The 21,628-nt window shown below is 42.5% G+C and overlaps 1 protein-coding gene across 1 annotated transcript in view; it reads left to right on the plus strand.

Moving 5' to 3' along the window:
- The window catches only part of CCDC60 (coiled-coil domain containing 60), a 110,175-nt gene extending 88,870 nt beyond the window's left edge, over positions 1-21,305 (plus strand). The window contains exons 8-16 of the mRNA XM_065417495.1: positions 362-620; positions 6,564-6,651; positions 7,711-7,797; positions 10,385-10,474; positions 13,649-13,738; positions 14,585-14,707; positions 16,512-16,643; positions 19,369-19,558; positions 21,198-21,305. Coding sequence (XP_065273567.1) covers positions 362-620; positions 6,564-6,651; positions 7,711-7,797; positions 10,385-10,474; positions 13,649-13,738; positions 14,585-14,707; positions 16,512-16,643; positions 19,369-19,558; positions 21,198-21,305 — 1,167 coding nt within the window. The remainder of the gene's footprint in view (positions 1-361; positions 621-6,563; positions 6,652-7,710; positions 7,798-10,384; positions 10,475-13,648; positions 13,739-14,584; positions 14,708-16,511; positions 16,644-19,368; positions 19,559-21,197) is intronic.
- The last annotated feature ends 323 nt before the right edge of the window (positions 21,306-21,628 follow it).

Below are 21,628 nucleotides of genomic sequence, written 5' to 3' on the forward strand. Positions count from 1 at the left end.
AGAGGTGGAGGCTTTAACACTTATCACTACAGCTTTGACCTTTTTCTCCCTGGAGGTGAAAAAGTTGAGGATTTCTTTATTAGCAAACCTCTATGAAGCTGCAGTGCTACTTGTTTGCAAAGTATACTGGTCCACTTGGCACTAATGCCAGAGCCAGAGAAAGATGCAGAGAACAACCCAAAATGAAAGAGACTCCCAATTTAGCAGTTTAGCCAACCTGTTGAATTCGCTGCAGAAAATCTGCGGGGCGCAAAAAAGCCCAGAGGAATCCAGTATTGGCATTAGATATGGAAATACAGTGCACCATCCCTGTCAAACGTTGTTATAAAAATTCCCCTCCTTTATTTTCCTTCTGGGTAAGAAATCCTGCCAGAAAGCACCACGTAGTCAGCTTAGCAGGAAGACAAACAAGAAAACATCTATCATAAGCGTCTCTCGGCTTAGTGGTCTGTCATCTCCCCATAGTCGAACTCCTCTGGGCAGCATAAGTTCCCTAGTCCTCAGCTCTGAAGACAATACCAATGTGAATACAGCTCCCATTGATGTCACCAAGGAATGTGAAGACAGTGAGTCAGTACAGAGCAAACAAACCAGAGAGGATGAAGAGCCTGTTTCCCACTGTAAGTTGCCTTTACTTGACTGCACAGTAACAAATGTATTTGCTTCAACAGTTGCCTAGAAGATCTTTATCTTAAAGATACTTCTGGCTGTAGTAGGTTGTATGACTTTGAGCAGGTCACTTAACCTCTCCATTCTTCCTTCTCTCTATCTGCAAAATGGGGGCAATAAAGCACAATCTCAGGCGAGTATTAAGAGGCTTATTTAATTAATGTTTGTAAAGTGTTTTGGCATCCTCGGACAGATGGCACTACAAAAGTGCATGGTATTGTTATATAAATCAGCACATAATGCTTTTCCCATTACCAGGTTTCTTATTTGCAATGAGCACTACAATCGCTGGACATGAAGCAAATCCTCACATTTTATTTGGCTTGTGCAAAGGGCTTCATAAAGTGGAATGTCCTTTTCATCTTTCCTGTCTGCTTTAAAGACAGAGGTAATCTATTCTAAAATACCTTTATGGATAAAGGACTGCATTGGCTTCATGTACCAGCAGGTGGGTCAGTGAGGTGTCATTTCACTCGAGCAATGTTGCCAGATGGGCAGAGAGGACTGAAGCATCTTCCTGGAAAATCCTCAAAACTACTTTGCAGTTTTATATGACAATACAAATTTTATTTGTCTGTATCAGTGCAGCCTTCAGCCATAGCATGCTGTGAGCTGCATTATAAGGTAAGTTTAACTCCTGCTTAAGTCCATTGATGTGCTGTATGCACTGTCTATCCAGGTGCTTTTTTTGTGCTGATATACTGTAGGAGAAAACTATTTACCAGTAATTCAGTTTGTTTTATTAATCTACATATTCATCCTGCTGCTTCATTTTAATTAATATTATTGGAGGAATTGGGTTTGATTTGCTAGATCATCATGTCCAGTTCTCAGTTGAGGTCAACTTTATGTGCCAGTAGGTTTGGACATCCCATTACTAAGTTCTAATACATCAAGAAAACCTGATTCACAGCTTCAAAAGATTAATCCTCTCAGCTGTGTTATAAGGAAAAAAGTACTTTGCCTAAAGTGAGCAGGAGAAGGGACTGTGGCTCAGAAGATCATGGTACAATTTCTTTTCAGTAGCCCTCACTATGATGAAACAATTTGAAACCATTGTGAACGAATTGCTATGGATTTGCCATTGTTCAGCCCATCAAGTTATTCAGATGGCATACAATCCACAACTCAGCAGTTTTCAATAGAAGATGTCTCACAAAAGTAGAACAACTTCTGTAACAACCAGCTGACCCACTGTAATTCCATATGGGGCAGTGGAACTACATAGATATTTTTTTTAATTTGGGACTGTTTACTAATGTACACATTACTCATGTATTAATAGCATTTATTTGTATTACTGTGGCATCTAGAGGCCCAAAACAAGACTGAGGCCCCATTGTGCGTGGTGCAGTACAAACACATAATATGAGACAGTCCATACCCCAAAGAGCTTACAAAATAAGGCAGACAAAGGCTGGGTGGGGAAACACGGGCACTGAGAGATGAAGTGACTTTCCCAACAGGTCAGTGGCAGAAATGAGACTAGAACCCAGGTGCCCTGACTCCAAGGCCAGAACTCTGCCCACTGGACCACACTGCTTCTTAGAGGAAGCAAAATAAATTGAACACACTGTTTTGTGAAGTATAGGCAATGCCTGGTGTACTCTGGGCCAAAATAATGCTAACCTCTGCAGCATTCAGGTATTGTGTTCAGAGGCAAAAAGGAAATTCTGCATCAGCTTTAAGACATTTTTTAAATGATTTTGCTTTTTACCAAGTGAGCTCTGCAGATGAATAATGCAATCCTGACTGTTCTTGATGTTAATGATTCTGACATTGCACTCAGTTTACTTTCTGCTCCTGGGGGCAGGGCGTAGACTTTTTACACCAGGGAAGGTATGAGAGCGAGCGTTGGTTTTTCACACTCAGGACACAATTGAGGCTTTTGACAATGAGGAAGAGCTGCATCTTCACTTTCCCTCTCTCTTATGACCAACAGTGGAGATGATAGGAAGATTCTGGGGACTTTAATCTTCTAGACCAGGGGTAGGCAACCTGCGGCACGCGAGCTGATTGTCAGTGGCACTCACACTGCCCGGGTCCTGGCCACCGATCCGGGGAGCTCTGCATTTTAATTTAATTTGAAATGAAGTTTCTTAAACATTTAAAAAACCTTATTTACTTTACATACAACAATAGTGTAGTTATATATTATAGACTTATAGAAGGAGACCTTCTAAAAACATTAAAATGTATGACTGGCACACGAAACCTTAAATTAGAGTGAATAAATGAAGACTCGGCACACCACTTCTGAAAGGTTGCCAACCCCGTTCTAGACTTTAGTAACCCTCAACGGCACCCAGCCACTCGAATGATCGCTGGTCCAATATCTACCGCAGATACTAGCTTCATTTTTCTGCTAAAATTATCACACAAACTGATATTTACACTGTCATCATTAGGCTTCCGAGTTAACGTTCCACTGAGATGAATGGGAATGGTTGACACCTCCGAGTTATTGTTTCAGGTGGTCTGTTTGCATGCTCAAAATGACAACTTTCGGGTCACTTCCAAAATGTGAACTGAAGGTATTCTTCATATTTATAACAGCTAGAAATTTTTTAAAAAAAATAAAAACTCACTTTCTGCAGGACACCACTACAGCAGTGGATGGATTCTGAGGTAAATTCTGTAGCCATAGAATCATGTTAAACACAAGGATGCCTCAGAGCCAGAACAGGAACTGGATTAGAACAGCTCAACTGCCCCTGTAGCCTATTGCTCAAACAGCTCATGAGGCTCCCTATAACTCACACAGAAGTACCATTGAGATGACACATGTTTATTGGAAAACATGTGAGAAATGTATTGCATTGGGCAACTAATCTGCAGATAAATTTGAACATGATTCTTGCAGAGGGTTTTTATTTTGCTTCAGGATTCAGTCTGTAATTTAATATGGAGCCATTTACCTGGCTATAATTTAGTTTGTATTGTTTTGTGACTGCTACTGTATCAAACCTGCTTCCACAAGTTTGATTTCCAACATCACTGACTGGGTGAGGAAGTACATTTGTCCAAAGGTTCTGTAAGTCACATCATGTTGACAAGTCAGACGTGGAAGCTGTCATCCTCACAGCTGTGGTATAACAGGCAGGTCAGTTCTGAGGTTGTCTAATTTCTCATTCAGGCTCCCTCTGATTTGTCAAAGGTTTTACAAAGTAGATTAGCATTTCAAGCTTGCTTTCTTTGCCACATCTAAAAACTTCTTTTAATGTATACCAACTGTATCATCCCTGTTTTGAATCACACAGGGCTAAATGTAATCCTAATTTTTCATGGTTACTGCATAATGCATTATTTGTGCAAATCATTTGAAATGCCAGACGTTTACTTCATATTGATGAAAAAAATATGTAGGACTGTATCTGAGAAATTAAATGCTAACAGGATTGCTTCTGCTTCTTTAACCAACAATTTAGTGGTGCAATTCCCAGTCTTAGAAAGATATAAATTCCAAAGAAAAGTTATACATATTTGCACAAGGGATCTTCGTTATAAAGCTTGCACTTTAATTGTAGGCTTTCCTCTGGTGTCCATCACTGTAGTAGCTGAGCATCTCACATACATAAATGGATTTATCCTCATTAGGACCCTGTGAAGTACGTGAATGTCATTAACTCCATTTCACAGATGTGCAACGGAGGCTCAGCATTTCAGCAGCTTTTCCCGGCTCAGACACAGAGTTGGTGGCAGAGCAGGGGTCCCAACCCAAATCTCCTGAGTCACAAGCCAGCATCCCCATCACAAGGCCAACCCTCTTTGCAGCTTTCTCTTTTCTAGTTAGTGCTTAGCTAATTCACAGCAGCGCTGTGAGGATTAATATTTATAGAGTGCTTTGAAGATATACATGCTAAGTACAGGTATTATTATCCCTATTCCTCAGAGGAACTGAGGGTCCAATCCCACAAAATGGTGAGCACATCCTAGCAGATGTGCATTGCCCTCCATTCCCATTGACTTTAATAGGAGTGTGGGTGCTCAGCTTGGCAGGATCAGACCCCAAGGGTATGTCTACACTACAGTCAGAGGGCTGATTGCAGCATGTCTCCACATACCTGAGCTAGCTTTGATCTAGCTAGGCTCAGGTACCAATAGCAGGGAAGCCACAGCACACGGGCTTCAGTGCAGGCTAGGAACACGAGGATGTAGCTAGGGACCTGGGCAGGCTCGTACAGCTTGCACTGAAGTCCATGTTGCCATGGCTTCACTGCTATTGATACTCAGGCTAAAGCTAGATTGGATGTGCCTACATATGTGCTGTTATCACCCTCCCTCCCCTGATTTCAGTGTGGACATACTGCAAGGGCTCAGGCTGGGGCTCAGGCTCTGAAGCCAGAGAAGAGGTGGGTTTCACAACCTGAGCTCCATCTTGAGCCCAAACCTCTAAACCGCTATTTTTAGAGTCCTACCACAAGCCTGAGTCTGTAGACCTGGGCTCTGAGACTTGCTACCTTTTTTTTGCCATGTACCCGTGCCTTAAGATTTGTGCAAGGTCATAGTGAGAGTCCCTGTTAGAACGAATCAGAATTAGAACTCAGGACCTTCTGCCTGGGTGCTTAGCACTCTTTAAAATCAGACCACTTATTTAGATGCTTAAATATGGACGTAACACCCTAACTATAGGAGACAGTTTCTTAAAGTTTTGGCCAATCAGGGTTTGTTTGACAACAGATTAAGTCTGTGTGTGTTCTGTAACCTCTTCTGCAATATTTGAATAGGTATTTATTTATTTAGTAGCAGTTGTCATTTATATTACCACCCTGCTTGTTTGTGCATAGTGCTTTACTGGGGTTTAAGGAAAGGTCCCTACGTTGAGGAACATACAGTTAATTGACTTTAACTTCAAGATGCTGATTCCCTCCTACAAGGAGCTAAGCCCTCATTTCCAGTGGAGCTCACTTAGCATCTCCTAGGATATGTTCAATACCTTGCAGGATCAGCTCAAAATTAGATAGATAATACAATGACTAAAACAAACCCTGGTGGATGGTGTCTCGGGAGAGGGAATAGGGCTCTGGGCAGAACACTGTATTGATTATCTTATTGTATTTCTTGTGATGGGCTGTTTGCTTTGTTTAGTAGTTGGGCACCAAAGCAGCAGTGGATTAGTGGTGGAAAGGTCCTCAGAAGAAGTGAGTTTTGAGGAGGAATTTGAAGAACAGTGAGTTCATCTGGCACTCAGGGGGAGAAGGGCTATTCAAGGTATGGGAAAGCATGAGAGCACACAGTCACAATGGAGAGAAGGTGATAAAGGTGATAACACAATGAAAGTAGAGATCAGCTGAAAGAAAGAAAAAGGATGGACAGGCAGGTATGACCAAGTAAGGACTTGTTGAGGATAAATTATCAGCTTTAAATGCATCATGGTAAGGATATATCTCTCGTCAGATGTTAAATTCCGTAGTTCATTTTAAAGAAGGATGTAATGACACAATAGATTAAGTTGTGATGTTTACAAATATGGCCTAAGAATGCTAATAGCATAAGCATAGGAATTTTGAAGTTGGCCTTGGGTACAGTTTGTTAAAAGTTGCCTACTTTTCTAATTCCTGCATAATAATTTTGGATAAACATTAAAGAAGTTAGCGAACTTCTCATTTGTTATTTATTTCAGAGCCAAAGAACAGGGATCCACATTTCCAGTCGTGAATAGTGGTTTGGTATATTTCAATTTCCAAGTGCCCAACTTGAGACATCTGAAAGGAAGTGCTGAATCTCCTCCCTCTGAAAGTCAGGTCCTTCTAAGGTGTCTTAAATTGGGCAACCAAAATCGCTAATCAGAATCAAAACATGAGGCCAGTGTATGCAGCATTCCCTTGTAAAGAGAAGGAGCAGTGGAAGGTCCAGTGGGCACATTTTTATAAATGTGTTGGTTTTTTTATCAGACCTACAGAAATTACTCCAGACCATATACGAAGATGTGGCAAAGAATTTCAGTTCAGAAGATATTGTTAAGAAGACCAGACTGCACAGGTATGCTACATGATTGGATTCTACAAACCTAAGAAAGGCAATTTACTATAATAGCGCTTACACTGTGCTATTTTTTTTCAGGATAGTTGCTGATTAAATTCAATATTCAGTGAATTTAGAGGACATTGACATTTCTCTGTATAGGTGACAGAATGGCCAGACTGTGCACAATAAATGTTTATTTTCCAGGTGGACACTCAGTGAATCCTTCACTTACAAGAAAACATTTCATACAATGCCTGTATAAATCATCTACAGCAACTCTATAGAGAAAGAGGCCGTTTTCTTCTCAATGTCTATAGAATTGTTTATGCTGCTACCACTGCATTTTCCACAGGCTGTCCATAAAATTTCCAGTGGAACTTCTATCAAATGCCCTCTGTAATTATCCCTGACTTTTAGAAATTTTCACTAGAGTAAACAGTTAGTGCAGATCAATTTTATTCATTCTCATCGTGGTATTGAAGGCTTAGGGTCACTTCAAAGAACATCAAACTGAACATTTTCCAAAAAATAAAGCCTCATATTGCTGTCACTTATAGGCATGCAATGTCACTGAAGTCAGTGGCAGAACTTTGGTCTGCAAAAGACAAACAAGTAAAGAGAGAGGGACAACAGCATAAACCACATTTAAACTTTGTCCTAATGCTACCAGTAATAGTTGTGAGACTCAGGACCTAGTCTTGACAAGGCTGTTACAGGTGCTGTGATTTCTGCAACTCGGAACTGGAATCTGTGAATTTCCTGGCTGCTGTGGGTGTATGGATTATGTCTCCTTATTAATTTTCAAGTGTTTTTCTGTCTAGTACTGTTTGTAAATACATATGGGCCAGATCCTCAGCTGGTGTAACTTGGGATAGCTCCATTGAAGTCAGCAGAGCTACATCAAATCAAGCTATCTGAAGATCTGACCCACACATCTTTGGGTTATAAAACCCCTAAGCTCTGCAAGAAGCCATGTCTCTTCTCTCAAGATTGACAATCAGCTCCAGCACCAATGCTCATGCACTGGAGAAGGTATATTCTGAACAGTTTCAAGGACGTTGTCTTGCCTTGCAGTTCACCACCAGTATATCAAAGGACTGAGAGAACAAGCCTAACAGCCTTTAAGGACCAGGAGAGCATACTGGGGCAGAGACCTAAAAGGTAGGAACGTTAAAAAAGAGTAATCGTGTGATGTAGAATGAGATATGCAGTCATCTTCACAAGTGGAAAACAGCTCATAAAGTCACATGCATGAATTACACCCAGCTTGGTCTGCTGTAAGAGACAGGGGATTGGAGAAGCTGTATTATGCATCCCCAATTACTAGAGTTGTGCGTTTTCAATATTGGAATTTTGGAATTTTGCTTTAGGGCTCACACTAACATTAATAGGAGCCAGGCAGCTGTGGCTAAAAACGTACCCTTGTGCATTTACATTCACTGGTAATCAAGATGAAACATGGTTTAACCTCTCCACTTTCTGGCCAGCTAAAACTGTGTGGAGTAAGACCCATTTATTGTCCGAGGATGTCTCCCACAATTTGCCAGCATTGGGAATGTGACACGGAGACCTTATGGGGCAAGAATGGTACATGGAACAGCACTGATCCGCTCTCAATTATTCTGGTATATAGAATTATTGAAATGTAGGGCTGGAAGGGACCTTGAGAAGTCATCAAGTAAAACTAGACCATCCTGATAGGTGTTTGTCCAAACTGTTCTTTCAAACCTCCAATGATGGGTATTTCACAACCTCCCTTGGAATCCTATTCCAGAACTTAACTACACCTGAAGTTAGAAAGTTTTTTTCCAAATATCTAATTTAAATCATCCTTCCTGCAGATTAAGCCCATTACTTTTTCTCCTACCATCAGTGGGCGTGCAGAACAATCCTCTTTCTAACAGCCCTCAACATATTTGAAGACTGTTATCAGGTCCCCCCTCAGTCTTCTTTTCTCAAACCTAAACATTTTTATTTAACCTTTCCTCCATAGATCAGGTTTTCTAAATCTTTTTTCATTTTTGTTACTCTTCTCCGGAAATTTTTCCACATCTTTCCAAAAGTGCAGCACTCACAATTGGAGAAAGTACTCCAGCTGAGGCCTCACCAGTACCAAGTAGAACAGGACGGTTACCTTCCGTGTCTTATATACGACACTCCTGTTAATACAACCCAGAATGATACTAGCCTTTTTCGCAATTGTATCACATTGTTGACTTGTATTCAATTTGTGATCTGCTACAACCCCCAGATCCTTTTCAGAAGTACTACAGCCTAGCCAGTTATTCCCCATTTTGTAGTTGTGCATCTGATTTTTCCTTCCTGAGTGTAGTGCTTTTCTCTTATTAAAATTTATCTTGTTGAATTCAGACCAGTTTCCAATTTGTCAAGGTCCTTTTGAATTCTAACCTTGTCCTCCAAAAGTGCTTGCAACCCCTCCCAGCTTGGTGTCATCTGCACTCCATTATCCGAGTTATTAATGAAAATATTGACTATTACCAGAACCAGGACTGATCCCTGTGGGATCCCACTAGAAATGCCCTCCCAGTCAGGCAGTGAACTGCTAGTAATTACTCCTTGAGTACGGTCTTTCAACAAGTTGTACACCCACCTGATAGTAATTTAATCTAGATCACATTGCTCCAGTTTTCTTATGAGAATGTCATGTGGGACTGTGTCAGAAGCTTTACTGAAATCAAGATATATCAGCTCTATTGCTTCCCCAGCCCCAAACCAGTAGGCCAGTATGTGGTGTTGAGAATTATTTCTCACACTTAACACATGATAATTATTGTGTTGAATTTACCTCTGAAATTGGAAAGTGGTGGCCTGAACTAGAGGCAATTTGGACCTATCCATTATAATTGCACTGGCAAAGTGCTCACTTAAGGGTCTCTTAAGCCCAGAAATGGTGTGTGTTTGTCAGAAGGTAAAAAGGGGAGGAATTCCCTACTACAGAGGGTGTTTCAGTAACTGTCTGCCAGCCCCTGTTTGACTGCTTATGTCACTACGCTGTGTCTCGTCTAAGAAATAGAGGATGGGGGCTTCTATTTGAGACTTATTCAAGCCCAGGCTAAACTATTGGCTTAATTAGCTATTAATTCAATACCTCTTGTTAGGCCATAATTCTGTTACAGGCAGGACGTGTGTATCTATGCAGCATCTCCAAGCTTATTTTTGAGTTAGGTTCTGATGGAATCTGACGCGTAATGTGAATTTGTCAGTGATGGCATCTTGTTCCTCCTATCAGTCTTCCAACTCTCTCCCTTTGGATTGACTAACAGGGAAGAAAGGAGATCAAGCTGCCATGTTCTTCTCCTCCTCACCTTTCAGGAGCCACTGTCGCTGTCAAAGCAAGAGGGAGCATACCACCACTGGGCCTCTGGCTAGATCTATTGCTGCCACTAAACCAGGGAAGAAGAGGGCCTGTGATGTCCCAGCCCTCCATTGAATCTAATTCCATGACTCAGTTTGCCCCAGTTTCTGTAGCCAGTCCCCAGTTCTGTGGTGGGTTCCCCACTACAGACTCAAAGAACACAAGACACATGTTATAATCTGACATTTACTGCAATATTTTTTCCCTTGGTTTGAGTTAAAGGGGAGAGAAATATCAAGTATAAATCTTATCTCTGGATGGCTCTGAATAAGTCTGTCATATTGGGAGTAATTCATCAGTGCCAGCAGGATGTTTCATATTCTGGAGAAGGCATACTTTGTACATTTTTAAGGATCTTGTCTTGTCTTGTAGTTCACTATCGGTGACTCTGAAGGATGACAGAGTAAACACAACATCCAAGTACCAAGAGAGCTTAACATCACTGGACCAGAGGCCTAAAAGGTAGGCGTCATTACAGAATCTAAGCATGTGGCATGTAGTATGCTCCATGCTATCAGCTTCACACGTGGAAAGCATATGGCATGCACATGACAGATAGCATCTTATTGTTATAAGAGCATGGTGAGTTGAGGAAATCCTGCTTTCTGACTGTTACTGATTTGCTGTATATTTTGTATTATGTTTTCAATACAGTGCATGGGGATTTGCCTTGGGTTTCCTACTAACATCACTGAGAGTTGTGCACCTAAATTTTGATGTTGACCTTGAAAATGAATTTCCGTTGTCAACCAGATTTATCTTGCTTGAAATCATAGCTGTTTATCATCTCGGAAATTGTCTACCCCGGTGACGTTGTCTGGGTTTGCAAGGCATACTGTACTATCTTAAGGGATTTGGAATAACAGAGACTTGGTGGGATAACTCACATGACTGGAGTACTGTCATGGATAGATATAAACTGTTCAGGAAGGACAGGCAGGGCAGAAAAGGTGGGGGAGTTGCATTGTATGTAAGAGAGGAGTATGACTGCTCAGAGCTCGTGTATGAAACTGCAGAAAAACCTGAGAGTCTCTGGATAAAGTTGAGAAGTGTGAGCAACAAGGGTGATGTTGTGGTGGGAGTCTGCTATAGACCACCAGACCAGGGGGATGAGGTGGACGAGGCTTTCTTCTGGCAACTAGCAGAAGTTACTAGATCGCAGGCTCTGGTTCTCATGGGAGACTTTAATCACCCTGATATCTGCTGGGAGAGCAATACAGCGGTGCACAGACAATCCAGGAAGTTTTTGGAAAGTGTAGGGGACAATTTCCTGGTGCAAGTGCTGGAGGAACCAACTAGGGGCAGAGCTCTTCTAGACCTGCTGCTCACAAACCGGGAAGAATTAGTAGGGGAAGCAAAAGTGGATGGGAACCTGGGAGGCAGTGACCATGAGATGGTAGAGTTCAGGATCCTGACACAAGGAAGAAAGGAGAGCAGCAGAATACGGACCCTGGACTTCAGAAAAGCAGACTTTGACTCCCTCAGGGAACTGATGGGCAGGATCCCCTGGGAGAATAACATGAGGGGGAAAGGAGTCCAGGAGAGCTGGCTGTATTTTAAAGAATCCTTATTGAGGTTGCAGGAAAAAACCATCCCGATGTGTAGAAAGAACAGTAAATATGGCAGGCGACCAGCTTGGCTTAACAGTGAAATCCTTGCTGACCTTAAACGCAAAAAAGAAGCTTACAAGAAGTGGAAGATTGGACAAAAGACCAGGGAGGAGTATAAAAATATTGCTCAGGCATGCAGGAATGAAATCAGAAAGGCCATATCACACTTGGAGTTGCAGCTAGCAAGAGATGTTAAGAGTAACAAGAAGGGTTTCTTCAGGTATGTTAGCAACAAGAAGAAAGTCAAGGAAAGTGTGGGCCCCTTACTGAATGAGGGAGGCAACCTAGTAACAGAGGATGTGGAAAAAGCTAATGTACTCAATGATTTTTTTGCCTCTGTCTTCACGAACAAGGTCAGCTCCCAGACTGGTCAGCTCCCGCTGGGCAGCACAGTATGGGGAGAAGGTGACCAGCCCTCTGTGGAGAAAGAAGTGGTTCGGGACAATTTAGAAAAACTGGACGAGCACAAGTCCATGGGGCCGGATGCGCTGCATCCGAGGGTGCTAAAGGAGTTGGCGGATGTGATTGCAGAGCCATTGGCCATTATCTTTGAAAACTCATGGCGATCGGGGGAGGTCCTCGATGACTGGAAAAAGGCTAATGTAGTGCCCATCTTTAAAAAAGGGAAGAAGGAGGATCCGGGGAACTACAAGCCAGTCAGCCTCACCTCAGTCCCTGGAAAAATCATGGAGCAGGTCCTCAAGGAATCAATTATGAAACACTTAGAGGAGAGGAAAGTGATCAGGAACAGTCAGCATGGATTCACCAAGGGCAAGTCATGCCTGACTAACCTAATTGCCTTCTATGAGGAGATAACTGACCCTGTGGATGAGGGGAAAGCAGTGGATGTGTTATTCCTTGACTTTAGCAAAGCTTTTGATACGGTCTCCCACAGTATTCTTGCCACCAAGTTAAAGAAGTATGGGATGGATGAATGGACTATAAGGTGGATAGAAAGCTGGCTAGATCATCGGGCTCAACGGGTAGTGATCAACGGCTCCATGTCTAGTTGGCAGCCGGTTTCAAGTGGAGTGCCCCAGGGGTCGATCCTGGGGCAAGTTTTGTTCAATATCTTCATTAATGATCTGGAGGATGGCGTGGACTGCACTCTCAGCAAGTTTGCAGATGACACTAAACTGGGAGGAGTGGTAGATACGCTGGAGGGTAGGGATAGGATACAGAGGGACCTAGACAAATTAGAGGATTGGGCCAAAAGAAACCTGATGAGGTTCAACAAGGACAAGTGCAGAGTCCTGCACTTAGGACGGAAGAATCCCATGCACTGTTACAGACTGGGGACCGAATGGCTAGGAAGCAGTTCTGCAGAAAAGGACCTAGGGGTTACAGTGGATGAGAAGCTAGATATGAGTCAACAGTGTGTCCTTGTTGCCAAGAAGGCTAACGGCATTTTGGGCTGTATAAGTAGGGGCATTGCCAGCAGATCGAGGGACGTGATCATTCCCCTCTATTCGACATTGGTGAGGCCTCATCTGGAGTACTGTGTCCAGTTTTGGGCCCCACACTACAAGAAGGATGTGGAAAAATTGGAAAGAGTCCAGCAGAGGGCAACAAAAATGATTAGGGGGCTGGAGCACATGACTTATGAGGAGAGGCTGAGGGAACTGGGATTGTTTAGTCTGCAGAAGAGAAGAATGAGGGGGGATTTGATAGCTGCTTTCAACTACCTGAAAGGGGGTTCCAAAGAGGATGGATCTAGACTGTTCTCAGTGGTACCTGATGACAGAACAAGGAGTAATGGTCTCAAGTTGCAGTGGGGGAGGTTTAGGTTGGATATTAGGAAAAACTTTTTCACTAGGAGGGTGGAGAAGCACTGGAATGGGTTACCTAGGGAGGTGGTGGAATCTCCTTCCTTAGAGGTTTTTAAGGTCACGCTTGACAAAGCCCTGGCTGGGATGATTTAGTTGGGAATTGGTCCTGCTTTGAGCAGGGGGTTGGACTAGATGACCTCCTGAGGTCCCTTCCAACCCTGATATTCTATGATTCTATGATTTATTTTTTCTTGCAGTTCACTATCTGTGACTCTGAGGGAGGACAAAACAACCACAGCAACCTTTAAGGAGGAGGAGAGCACAAAGCACATAAAGAGGCCTAAAAGGTAGGTAGCATGCTGGATGCAATGCTCATGAGGGGCATTCATGTGGAAAGCAAAACTGTAAGCAAAACCCTGCTAGAGTATGTGTACTATCTGACACACAAACTGCTCAGTTTCCATGCAATACCATGTGGATTTTGTCATATGATTCCCATGTACATTAATGTGAGTTGTGAAGCCAAATCTATGGATTTTGCCTTAACTACTTACCCTTCTGTGTTTAATTCCACTACTGGGCAAAAAAAGCCTAGTTAAACCTTACCAGTTGCAGATTAGATGAAAGAGTGTGAGATCATAACCATTTATTAGCAAAGAGGCTGCCTGTCCTCTTCACAGTGTCTGGTATTATTTGCAATTTGCAGTCTGCTCTTTATTTATATTTCATGTAGTTTTGCTTCTGTTCCCTGTTTTGGATGATTTCCATAACTAACCAACACAGAGCAAATTATGAATTTTTCAAATGAATCTGCAACTAGAAATTTGCTGCCCATGAATATTTCAGAATTCAAGCTAGCAATTCGTGGTTTGTGAATATTCCTGCTAGTTAATCTCAAGCACTCGATTTGTCACCCCCAGAAGAGTGAACACTAAGACGTTGTGGATGTGATGAAAAGATTTGTTTTTGAATTCAGATGAATATTTGCAGACCATTTTTTCTAGTACTTGTTCAGTTCTAAACCCAGCTCTGTACTCCTTCATTTGCATGTTTATGACCAGGAATGTCCTAACTTTTAATCTGAGAGCTGAGGCTTTCAGTTCACATCGCTTTACAAAGCTCTGTGTTCTGAGCTTCCCAGCACTGTTTCACAGAAATGAATAACTATGGTGTTTGTGTGCTTTCACCTGCAGCTCCCATGCCAGCTATTTCATTCAAAGTAAATATAATTTGTGTGCTGAGATGAGGCAGAAGTTCTCTGCAGTAGCTGAAGAAGCAGCTTTTTGTTTGCATGACAACCTGGAGATCCTTGAACGGTAAGAACTTGAATGCTTGCTATATGCTGTCAAAGCACTGCATGCCTCACTTCTGTAACATACTTAGGACATGCTCTCAAACCTTTTAGAGATGGGTCTGCTAACTTCGGTGGAGTGGTACCAGAGTAATGGCATATGGAGTATATGCCCAGCTGATTTTAGGGGTACCCATGCAAGGATGTACACTCTTGGCCAAATATTCAAGCCACTGTGTTGAGATTTGTCTGCATGATTCCTAAGGGCATTGCACAGAATATTTACCTTTACATGTGTAATTTACAGGCACTGGGAAAAAGTTCCCCCAAACTTCAGAGTCCATTGTCTTCTTTACATTCTAGCCAGTTGATTCAGTGGACTCAGTGACATTCAACAGTATATCTTTAATTAACTTTTTCCAGGCTGAAGGCAGCCTTCCTAGTTTGTCACACAAACCTCTTAAACTGCTGCTAAGGTTTCAAATTCCAGTGTAACCCTTGGTCCAAGAATCCCAGTCCCTCTAGCACAGCACATTTGGAGTGTTGGATTTACTTACTTTTGAAGCTAATCCTCGTTCTCCCAAAGAGCGGCTACTCAGTCACCCCAAATTAGAGCCAATCCACACATGATCTGCAGGGTCATCCGCCATCGCTATGTGGATCACTGTCCTTTCACATTACTGCGCAATTCTAGTGTCTACAGTTGCAGCCATCTGTCTCATGCGTAGGACAAGTGAGCAGCCTTCTCCCAGGCCAGCTTCAATTCTGGTCCATTGATCAGCCAGCATTGGTCATCCTTTCCTCTAGAAAGACTGAAATGTTTCACCTATGACTCATCTGAGCTCTATAGCTGTAGAAAATAAGAGACCTGAGATCTCTCTTCACATAGTTATTTTAAAGGGCAGTATCCCCAGTTTCTCCTCCTGCCACACCACTCTTACATTCACGCCTCTACTGGTATGTTAGGTCCTCTCCAGAGCCCCCAAGTGTTTTCTCTGCCACCTCTCATAGTCACCCATTGTGACTGCATGAAGAATTGACTGATTCTTGGATCTTTCAGGATAAAAGAACAAATCAGACCCTATCTAATTACCTGAAACCATTCCACCTTCACTATAAACTCATAAAATCTCACAAGAGTAGCAGGGTAGATCAGTATTTGGATGAGGGGACACTGAGGATCACCTAGATGTGACAGGAACTAGTGTTGGATGGTAATTCAGTAGGTGGCACTCTATTGGCTGAGTTCACCCTAAACCAAGGTCCCATTGTGATGATGTTGGGGACTGTGCTGCTGGAGAAGCTGCTTTTGGATGGGAAGAGAAGCAGAGGTCCAGACTACTTATGGTCAATATAACTGGATGGGGCTTTTTGTAGGATATGGCATATTAGTGTGGTATCCTGGACAAAATACCAGCTCAGGTAATTAAATTCTGCCTATTCTCCATAGGGTTTCAGATATTTAAAATAGTATTCTTTTCTTCCTGCCCTGAGTTATGTAATATTGCAGTATGCTCTTAAATACCAGATACTTTACAACTCAGAGGTGACTGCATTTCAGTGTCAGATGATTTGATCCTTAAGTATATACTTTACCTAGCTCACTAAATTGATAGAGGCTTTAATTAATTGTTAGTAAATCGTTCGGAGAGACTTAATTTATAAAGCGCTATCAAAGTGCAAAATATTACTAGTATCGATGGCCTGAACATGCTCTATTCTTCTCATCTCATTGCCTTCCACCATCCTAAGTATCTTCCCAGCTAACGTTCAATCGGAATGTTAATTTTTAAAATATATGGTTTTAATTTTTTGAAGTGTATTTGTAGGAGGCGGGAGGAGAAGAGTTCTCAGAAATACCAATCTTTAAAAAACATCACGTATTTTGAGAGAGACCTAGAAAGAATGAGACAGTGTGGCCTGAGAGCTGAAAGAGAACATGATGAAGATGAACGCAACTGGTAAGGAAGGAAGAGCTAAACACCCCCCAGAGCATTTCCTCTAGGACCAAAAGCTCTTCTTTATTTTCAGCTTTTTTTTTTTCTATAAAACCAAAAGAAAGTTGTCTTAGAAACCAGTAAACCCTCTTAAATACCATCGCTCAGGGCTTGATTTTACCACCCTTATAAACACTGTCTAAGTGAAGATGCAACAATGATATCCAGGACCAGATTTCACCTTGTGTTGCAAATCTGCTTGGTGAAGATGAGAGGAGAGAGGGTGTAAGTAGCTTGTTTCCATTTTAAAAAGATCTGATGCCTCCAGGCAACTCTGCATCTCCAGCTTATGGCCTTATAGGAGGCATAAGTTTGCAAAACACTTTGGGATCCTTAGGATGACAGGCGCTCTATAAGTATACATTGATCCATACATAATGTGGTGTTGGAAATGAAAACTTGTGTTCCTATTAGCAATGCTGATGATGGAGAGGACTTTGCCTCCAGCTGTCTATCCATCACACATGTTTGAAGAATGTTTCCCCGCTAGTGTTTATAAACTGCATCCAGATATCAACTTCATCCCTCCCAGGGGCAAAAGGCATCATCACCACGAGATAAGCAGGCACCTCTCAGTAAAGCACTCCTGCAGAGCTCCAGCCTTTGATGATGGGAATTAGATTAGCTATATCGCACAGCACAGAAAATAGGGCTGCTGCGTCAGTCTTCCCTCAGTGAATCCAGTGAAGTAAAGTGGCGGCAGATTTTGTGTCGAGAGTCTACATTCCAGATGCTTATTCTCAACTGACCCTAACTGAGAATGCGTTGGAAGTGAACGTGGGTCTATTTAGAAAAGCTGCATTTTGCATTGTAGCGCATACTCACCCCACCTGCCTCCCAAATCGAAGGCCTGGTCTACGTTTGGAAGCTGTACCACTATTACTGTCGAGTAGGGGTGTGATTTTTACTGCTTTAATTGTATCTGTACAAGCCTAGGGTGGATGTATTTATACAAGTATAAAGGAGCCTTATAACAGTATCATTATTCCCATACAAGAATATCTGTTCTGGTGTAAAGCGCCTTTTTACTAATAAAACTGCATCCACACTAGGGCCAGGTCTACACGGAAAAAATTTACTGGAATACCTATGGTTAGGGAGGGGGTGATTTATTATTTTTTAAGCAACACGGCTATGCCAGTAAAAGCTTCAGTGTAGGTGCAGTTATACCTCTAAAAAGCCTGATCTACACTCCAAAGTTTTGCTGGCAGAGCTCCGACAGTTAGGAGCATGAAAAAATCACACCGTTAGCCGCGTAGCTCTGCCGGGACAACCCCTGGTGTAGACACCGCTAAGATGACCGAGTGCTCCTGCCAGCTTAGCTAATGTCATTCGGAGAGGTGGTGTCACTATGCAGGCAGAACCACTTCTGCTGGCTTATGCTGCAGCTCCCCAGGGGGCTCCGCTGGTCTAGCTACACTTGCCCAGGCTCGGTAGTGTAGATTAGCCCTAATTTTGCTTATATTGGGGCAACCAGCATAAGCTGTACTGATTATAAGCACTTTTACGCAGCCATCACTGTGCCCACACTAAAGGATCTTTGCCAATTTCACTTTACTGCTATAACGATATTGACAAAACCCTCCTAGTGTAGACAAGGCCTAGGGAGGTTGTACTACTTTACCTATGCCAGCATGCTTAAAATGGGATCACTTTCTAGTGCAGCTCTTCTTGAAGTGGGGAAGAGGAGGGGCAGGGGTGGGGCCTTGGTGGAAGGAGTGGAGTGGGGGTGGGGTTTAGGGTTGAACGGGGGATTAAAATTTTTAAATTAAAATGGGGGTCCTCAGGTTGCTAAAGTTTGAGAACCGCTGACTAGACAAGACCTAAACTGTCTCCCCTTATTGGTTCTGGGAAGAACCTCCTCTTGCTGCTGACATACTGATACGCGGTATCTTCAGCTGGAGGGAGACCGCACTTGCTGCTAAAGACTAGTTGATGTGCTGGCAAATTCCAGACCTGCAGGGGACAAGGAAGAAGCCACCACACTTCCACAGACACATACAGTCTGGAGGGGTTGGAGACATCAGTCTCCAGGGCTGTCAAAGCAGCACTACAAAAATTTATACAGGACATTAAAAAAAATGCGTCTTTTCACAAGAGCTTTATTGTTATTGTAATGTATAATTCTCCTCTTGAGTCTCCATATTCAGAGTGAAATGGCAAAGATTGAAAGTTACAAGCACACTCTCACATCAGTAAGATTTATCTCAGCACGTACTGGGGGAAAAATATGATGACAGCAAGGGGAAAAGGGACAGTAAAGAAAATCAGAAAGTGTGTCAGATCAGGCTGTGATTGCTTCGGAAAATCTATAGAGGCTAAACAAGAGAGAGAAGAGATGAACAGGGCAAATCAGAAGTAAAATGGAAACATTTGTCAGTATTTTATTGTTTGCTTTCACACCAAAGGTTTGTCATCCGGAATGTAAATGACTAATCAGGGGATCTCTTTTTAATGCCGTACAAAGGAAGTTGGGTGCACAGTCCTGTTAACAATAGAAACAAAGCTTCTTTGCATCATTTCCTGGCATGTAATGCTCAGTGAAGCGTCCCACAAAGACATTTTTTTCTCACATTCTGTGAGGGGGGGAAAGGGGGGGCAAATAAATCAGGTAAGTCTGAGCTGCCCAGCAGTGTAAACATCAGTTTCAAGGGCGTTTATTTCAGCTCTGCTCTGCTGGCTCTTACAGGTTTTCCAGTTTGCTGTCCAGAATCCCGGATGCTGTGAAGAATGACAGTCACACACACAGAATCTTAAAGAAACTGGAAAAGTTTGGCAAGAACCCGGATGTGAGAATCCGTCCCACCACCTTTCTGAAGGTGCTGAGTGAGCTACGTGTATGGGAGTTGTGTTCTCCAGACATCTGTGCAGCCGTGGAGGTGACGAGAGTCCATCTGTTAGTGTTCTAATCCTGGGGGGCGGGGTGGGGAGGGAAGGCATCCTGCAGTGTGATTTACCCAATGGAAGGTTACAAAGATACATGATTTGGGACAATGGGGCCACGTCCCTGCAAAATGGGGATCATAATATCCACCTTTGTAAAGCCCTTTAAACTCTTTGGGTGAAAGGTGCGATGTAACTGAGAAGTATTATTAATGATTATTGTTTTGTTGGTGGTATTTCATCACTGATTTTATTTGCTGCCAGAGTGAAAGTGACAGCAGGTTAGTATAAGTAGTTAGAATACATGCAGAGGGACATTCAGTTGTTGCTGTGCTCTGGAAAGGCTTGTATTTCACAGATGTGATGTGTGCCAAGCACTAGAGAATAAGAAGCACACTAGTGAACTGTGAAATCTGCAGATTTATTTGAAGAGGCTTCAGCAACATGTGAATAAAAGCTGCTCTGGTTATGTGTAAAGACCTACTCACGTGGCTCAAGTAAAGGGCTCTAGAAATAATCTGCACAAGGGAAAGAAGAAAGAGGGAGAGAAGGAAAGATGGAAGGGGAAAAGGAGAGGTTATGTTAAATATAGATTGTGGATGCTAAATAAGTAACTTACTGTAAACAAGGCAATGATGCCACCTTGTGGTTTCTATTGTTAGCACAGCCCTTTCCTCTCCTGGTTACAGTATCAGCCGAAAACCCGCAACGGTAACATGTTAAATAATAACAACACACACAAGCTGCTCAGCTACATCAGATAAACTATACACATTAGAACTGTACACATCTATACACAAACTATACACATCTGTGTCATGAGATAAAAAGGCCAAGTTCTTCCAACACCCAGAAAGCTTGGGGATAGTTTAACTGCACTTCTTGGTGACTTACAAAAAGGTAACCATTGTCTCCGGAGCCCTGCCTCGTGTAATCATACTAGGAACTCCCAAAGTAGCGCCAGGGAGGCTCCCCTTGCCATTATGCACACTTCATGAAGCCTAGATTCTCTGTTGCCTGCCAATTATTCTGTATCTCTTTATCTTTGATTGTGGCTTCCACTCTTCTGTGCCCTTTGCATGCTCTTCCTTCACACTAGTGTTAGGAATGGCACCTAAAACAAAAAACTACTAATGCTACTGAGTTCTGTTTCCAGCCTCTTCTACCTTCTCCACAAGCATCCACAGAGGAGGGCTCTAGTGTTCCTTCTGCCTGGATCTGATAAAGGCAGTGGGAGTATTTCAGGAAGAGGAAAAACCCCATTCAGTGTCAGCTGCCTGACACTTTTCCAAACTAACACTTTGATTCATCTTTAAGCCAATTTAATGTAACACAACTCTGGGTAAAAGAAAAGCTTTACACTTTATACAACCTTAGCTCTGCAGGTTTTAGGGTGTAAATAATACTGAAGATCATAGCGGCTTCCATTTTAAAATTCATTTTAATTAACATGCACTATTATAGAAACTTGTATTAAAAGACTTACTTCCCTTTTCATTTTTATCGCACCAATCTAAAGGAGGTTAACATGCTAACAGTTTGCAGGCTCTATGGTGGTTGGCCCACAGTCAGATGGTATCAGTATCTCTTATATATAATATAAAGCGCTAAGGAAAATGCCCCTTTGTTTTTCAGTTTGTGCGTGAAAATATTGTTCAGATGCCAGAAGAGGATTACAAAGCATGGCTTCAGACTCGAGTCAGAATCCCCAGAAGAGCTCATAGTGCTCCCCCCTTGTGCTGAAAGGTCAGAGGAGCTGGTTTCCTGGCCACAAGAGGGAAGTCTTGGTGCTTCAGACAGAGATCTGGTTCCTGGTGAGATCTGCCTGAATGAGGGCTGGGGAAAAAAACTTTGGAAACCGCTCCAATTGTGTATGCTCGGTAGCTATTGAAATGTGTAACTCCACAATGCTCATCTTAACACCAGCCCATATTTACCCAGTGACCACCAAGAAAGAGAAACCAAATATTGCAGTTCCTTTCCAGGTAGCCTTATGGGACTGCAGCAAGAGCTCACTCTCAGGTTTTCATGTAGAATTAAGACAAGTTGTAAACCACAATATCATA

The sequence above is a fragment of the Emys orbicularis genome, chromosome 16 (assembly GCF_028017835.1).
Source record: "Emys orbicularis isolate rEmyOrb1 chromosome 16, rEmyOrb1.hap1, whole genome shotgun sequence".
NCBI lineage: Eukaryota > Metazoa > Chordata > Testudines > Emydidae > Emys > Emys orbicularis.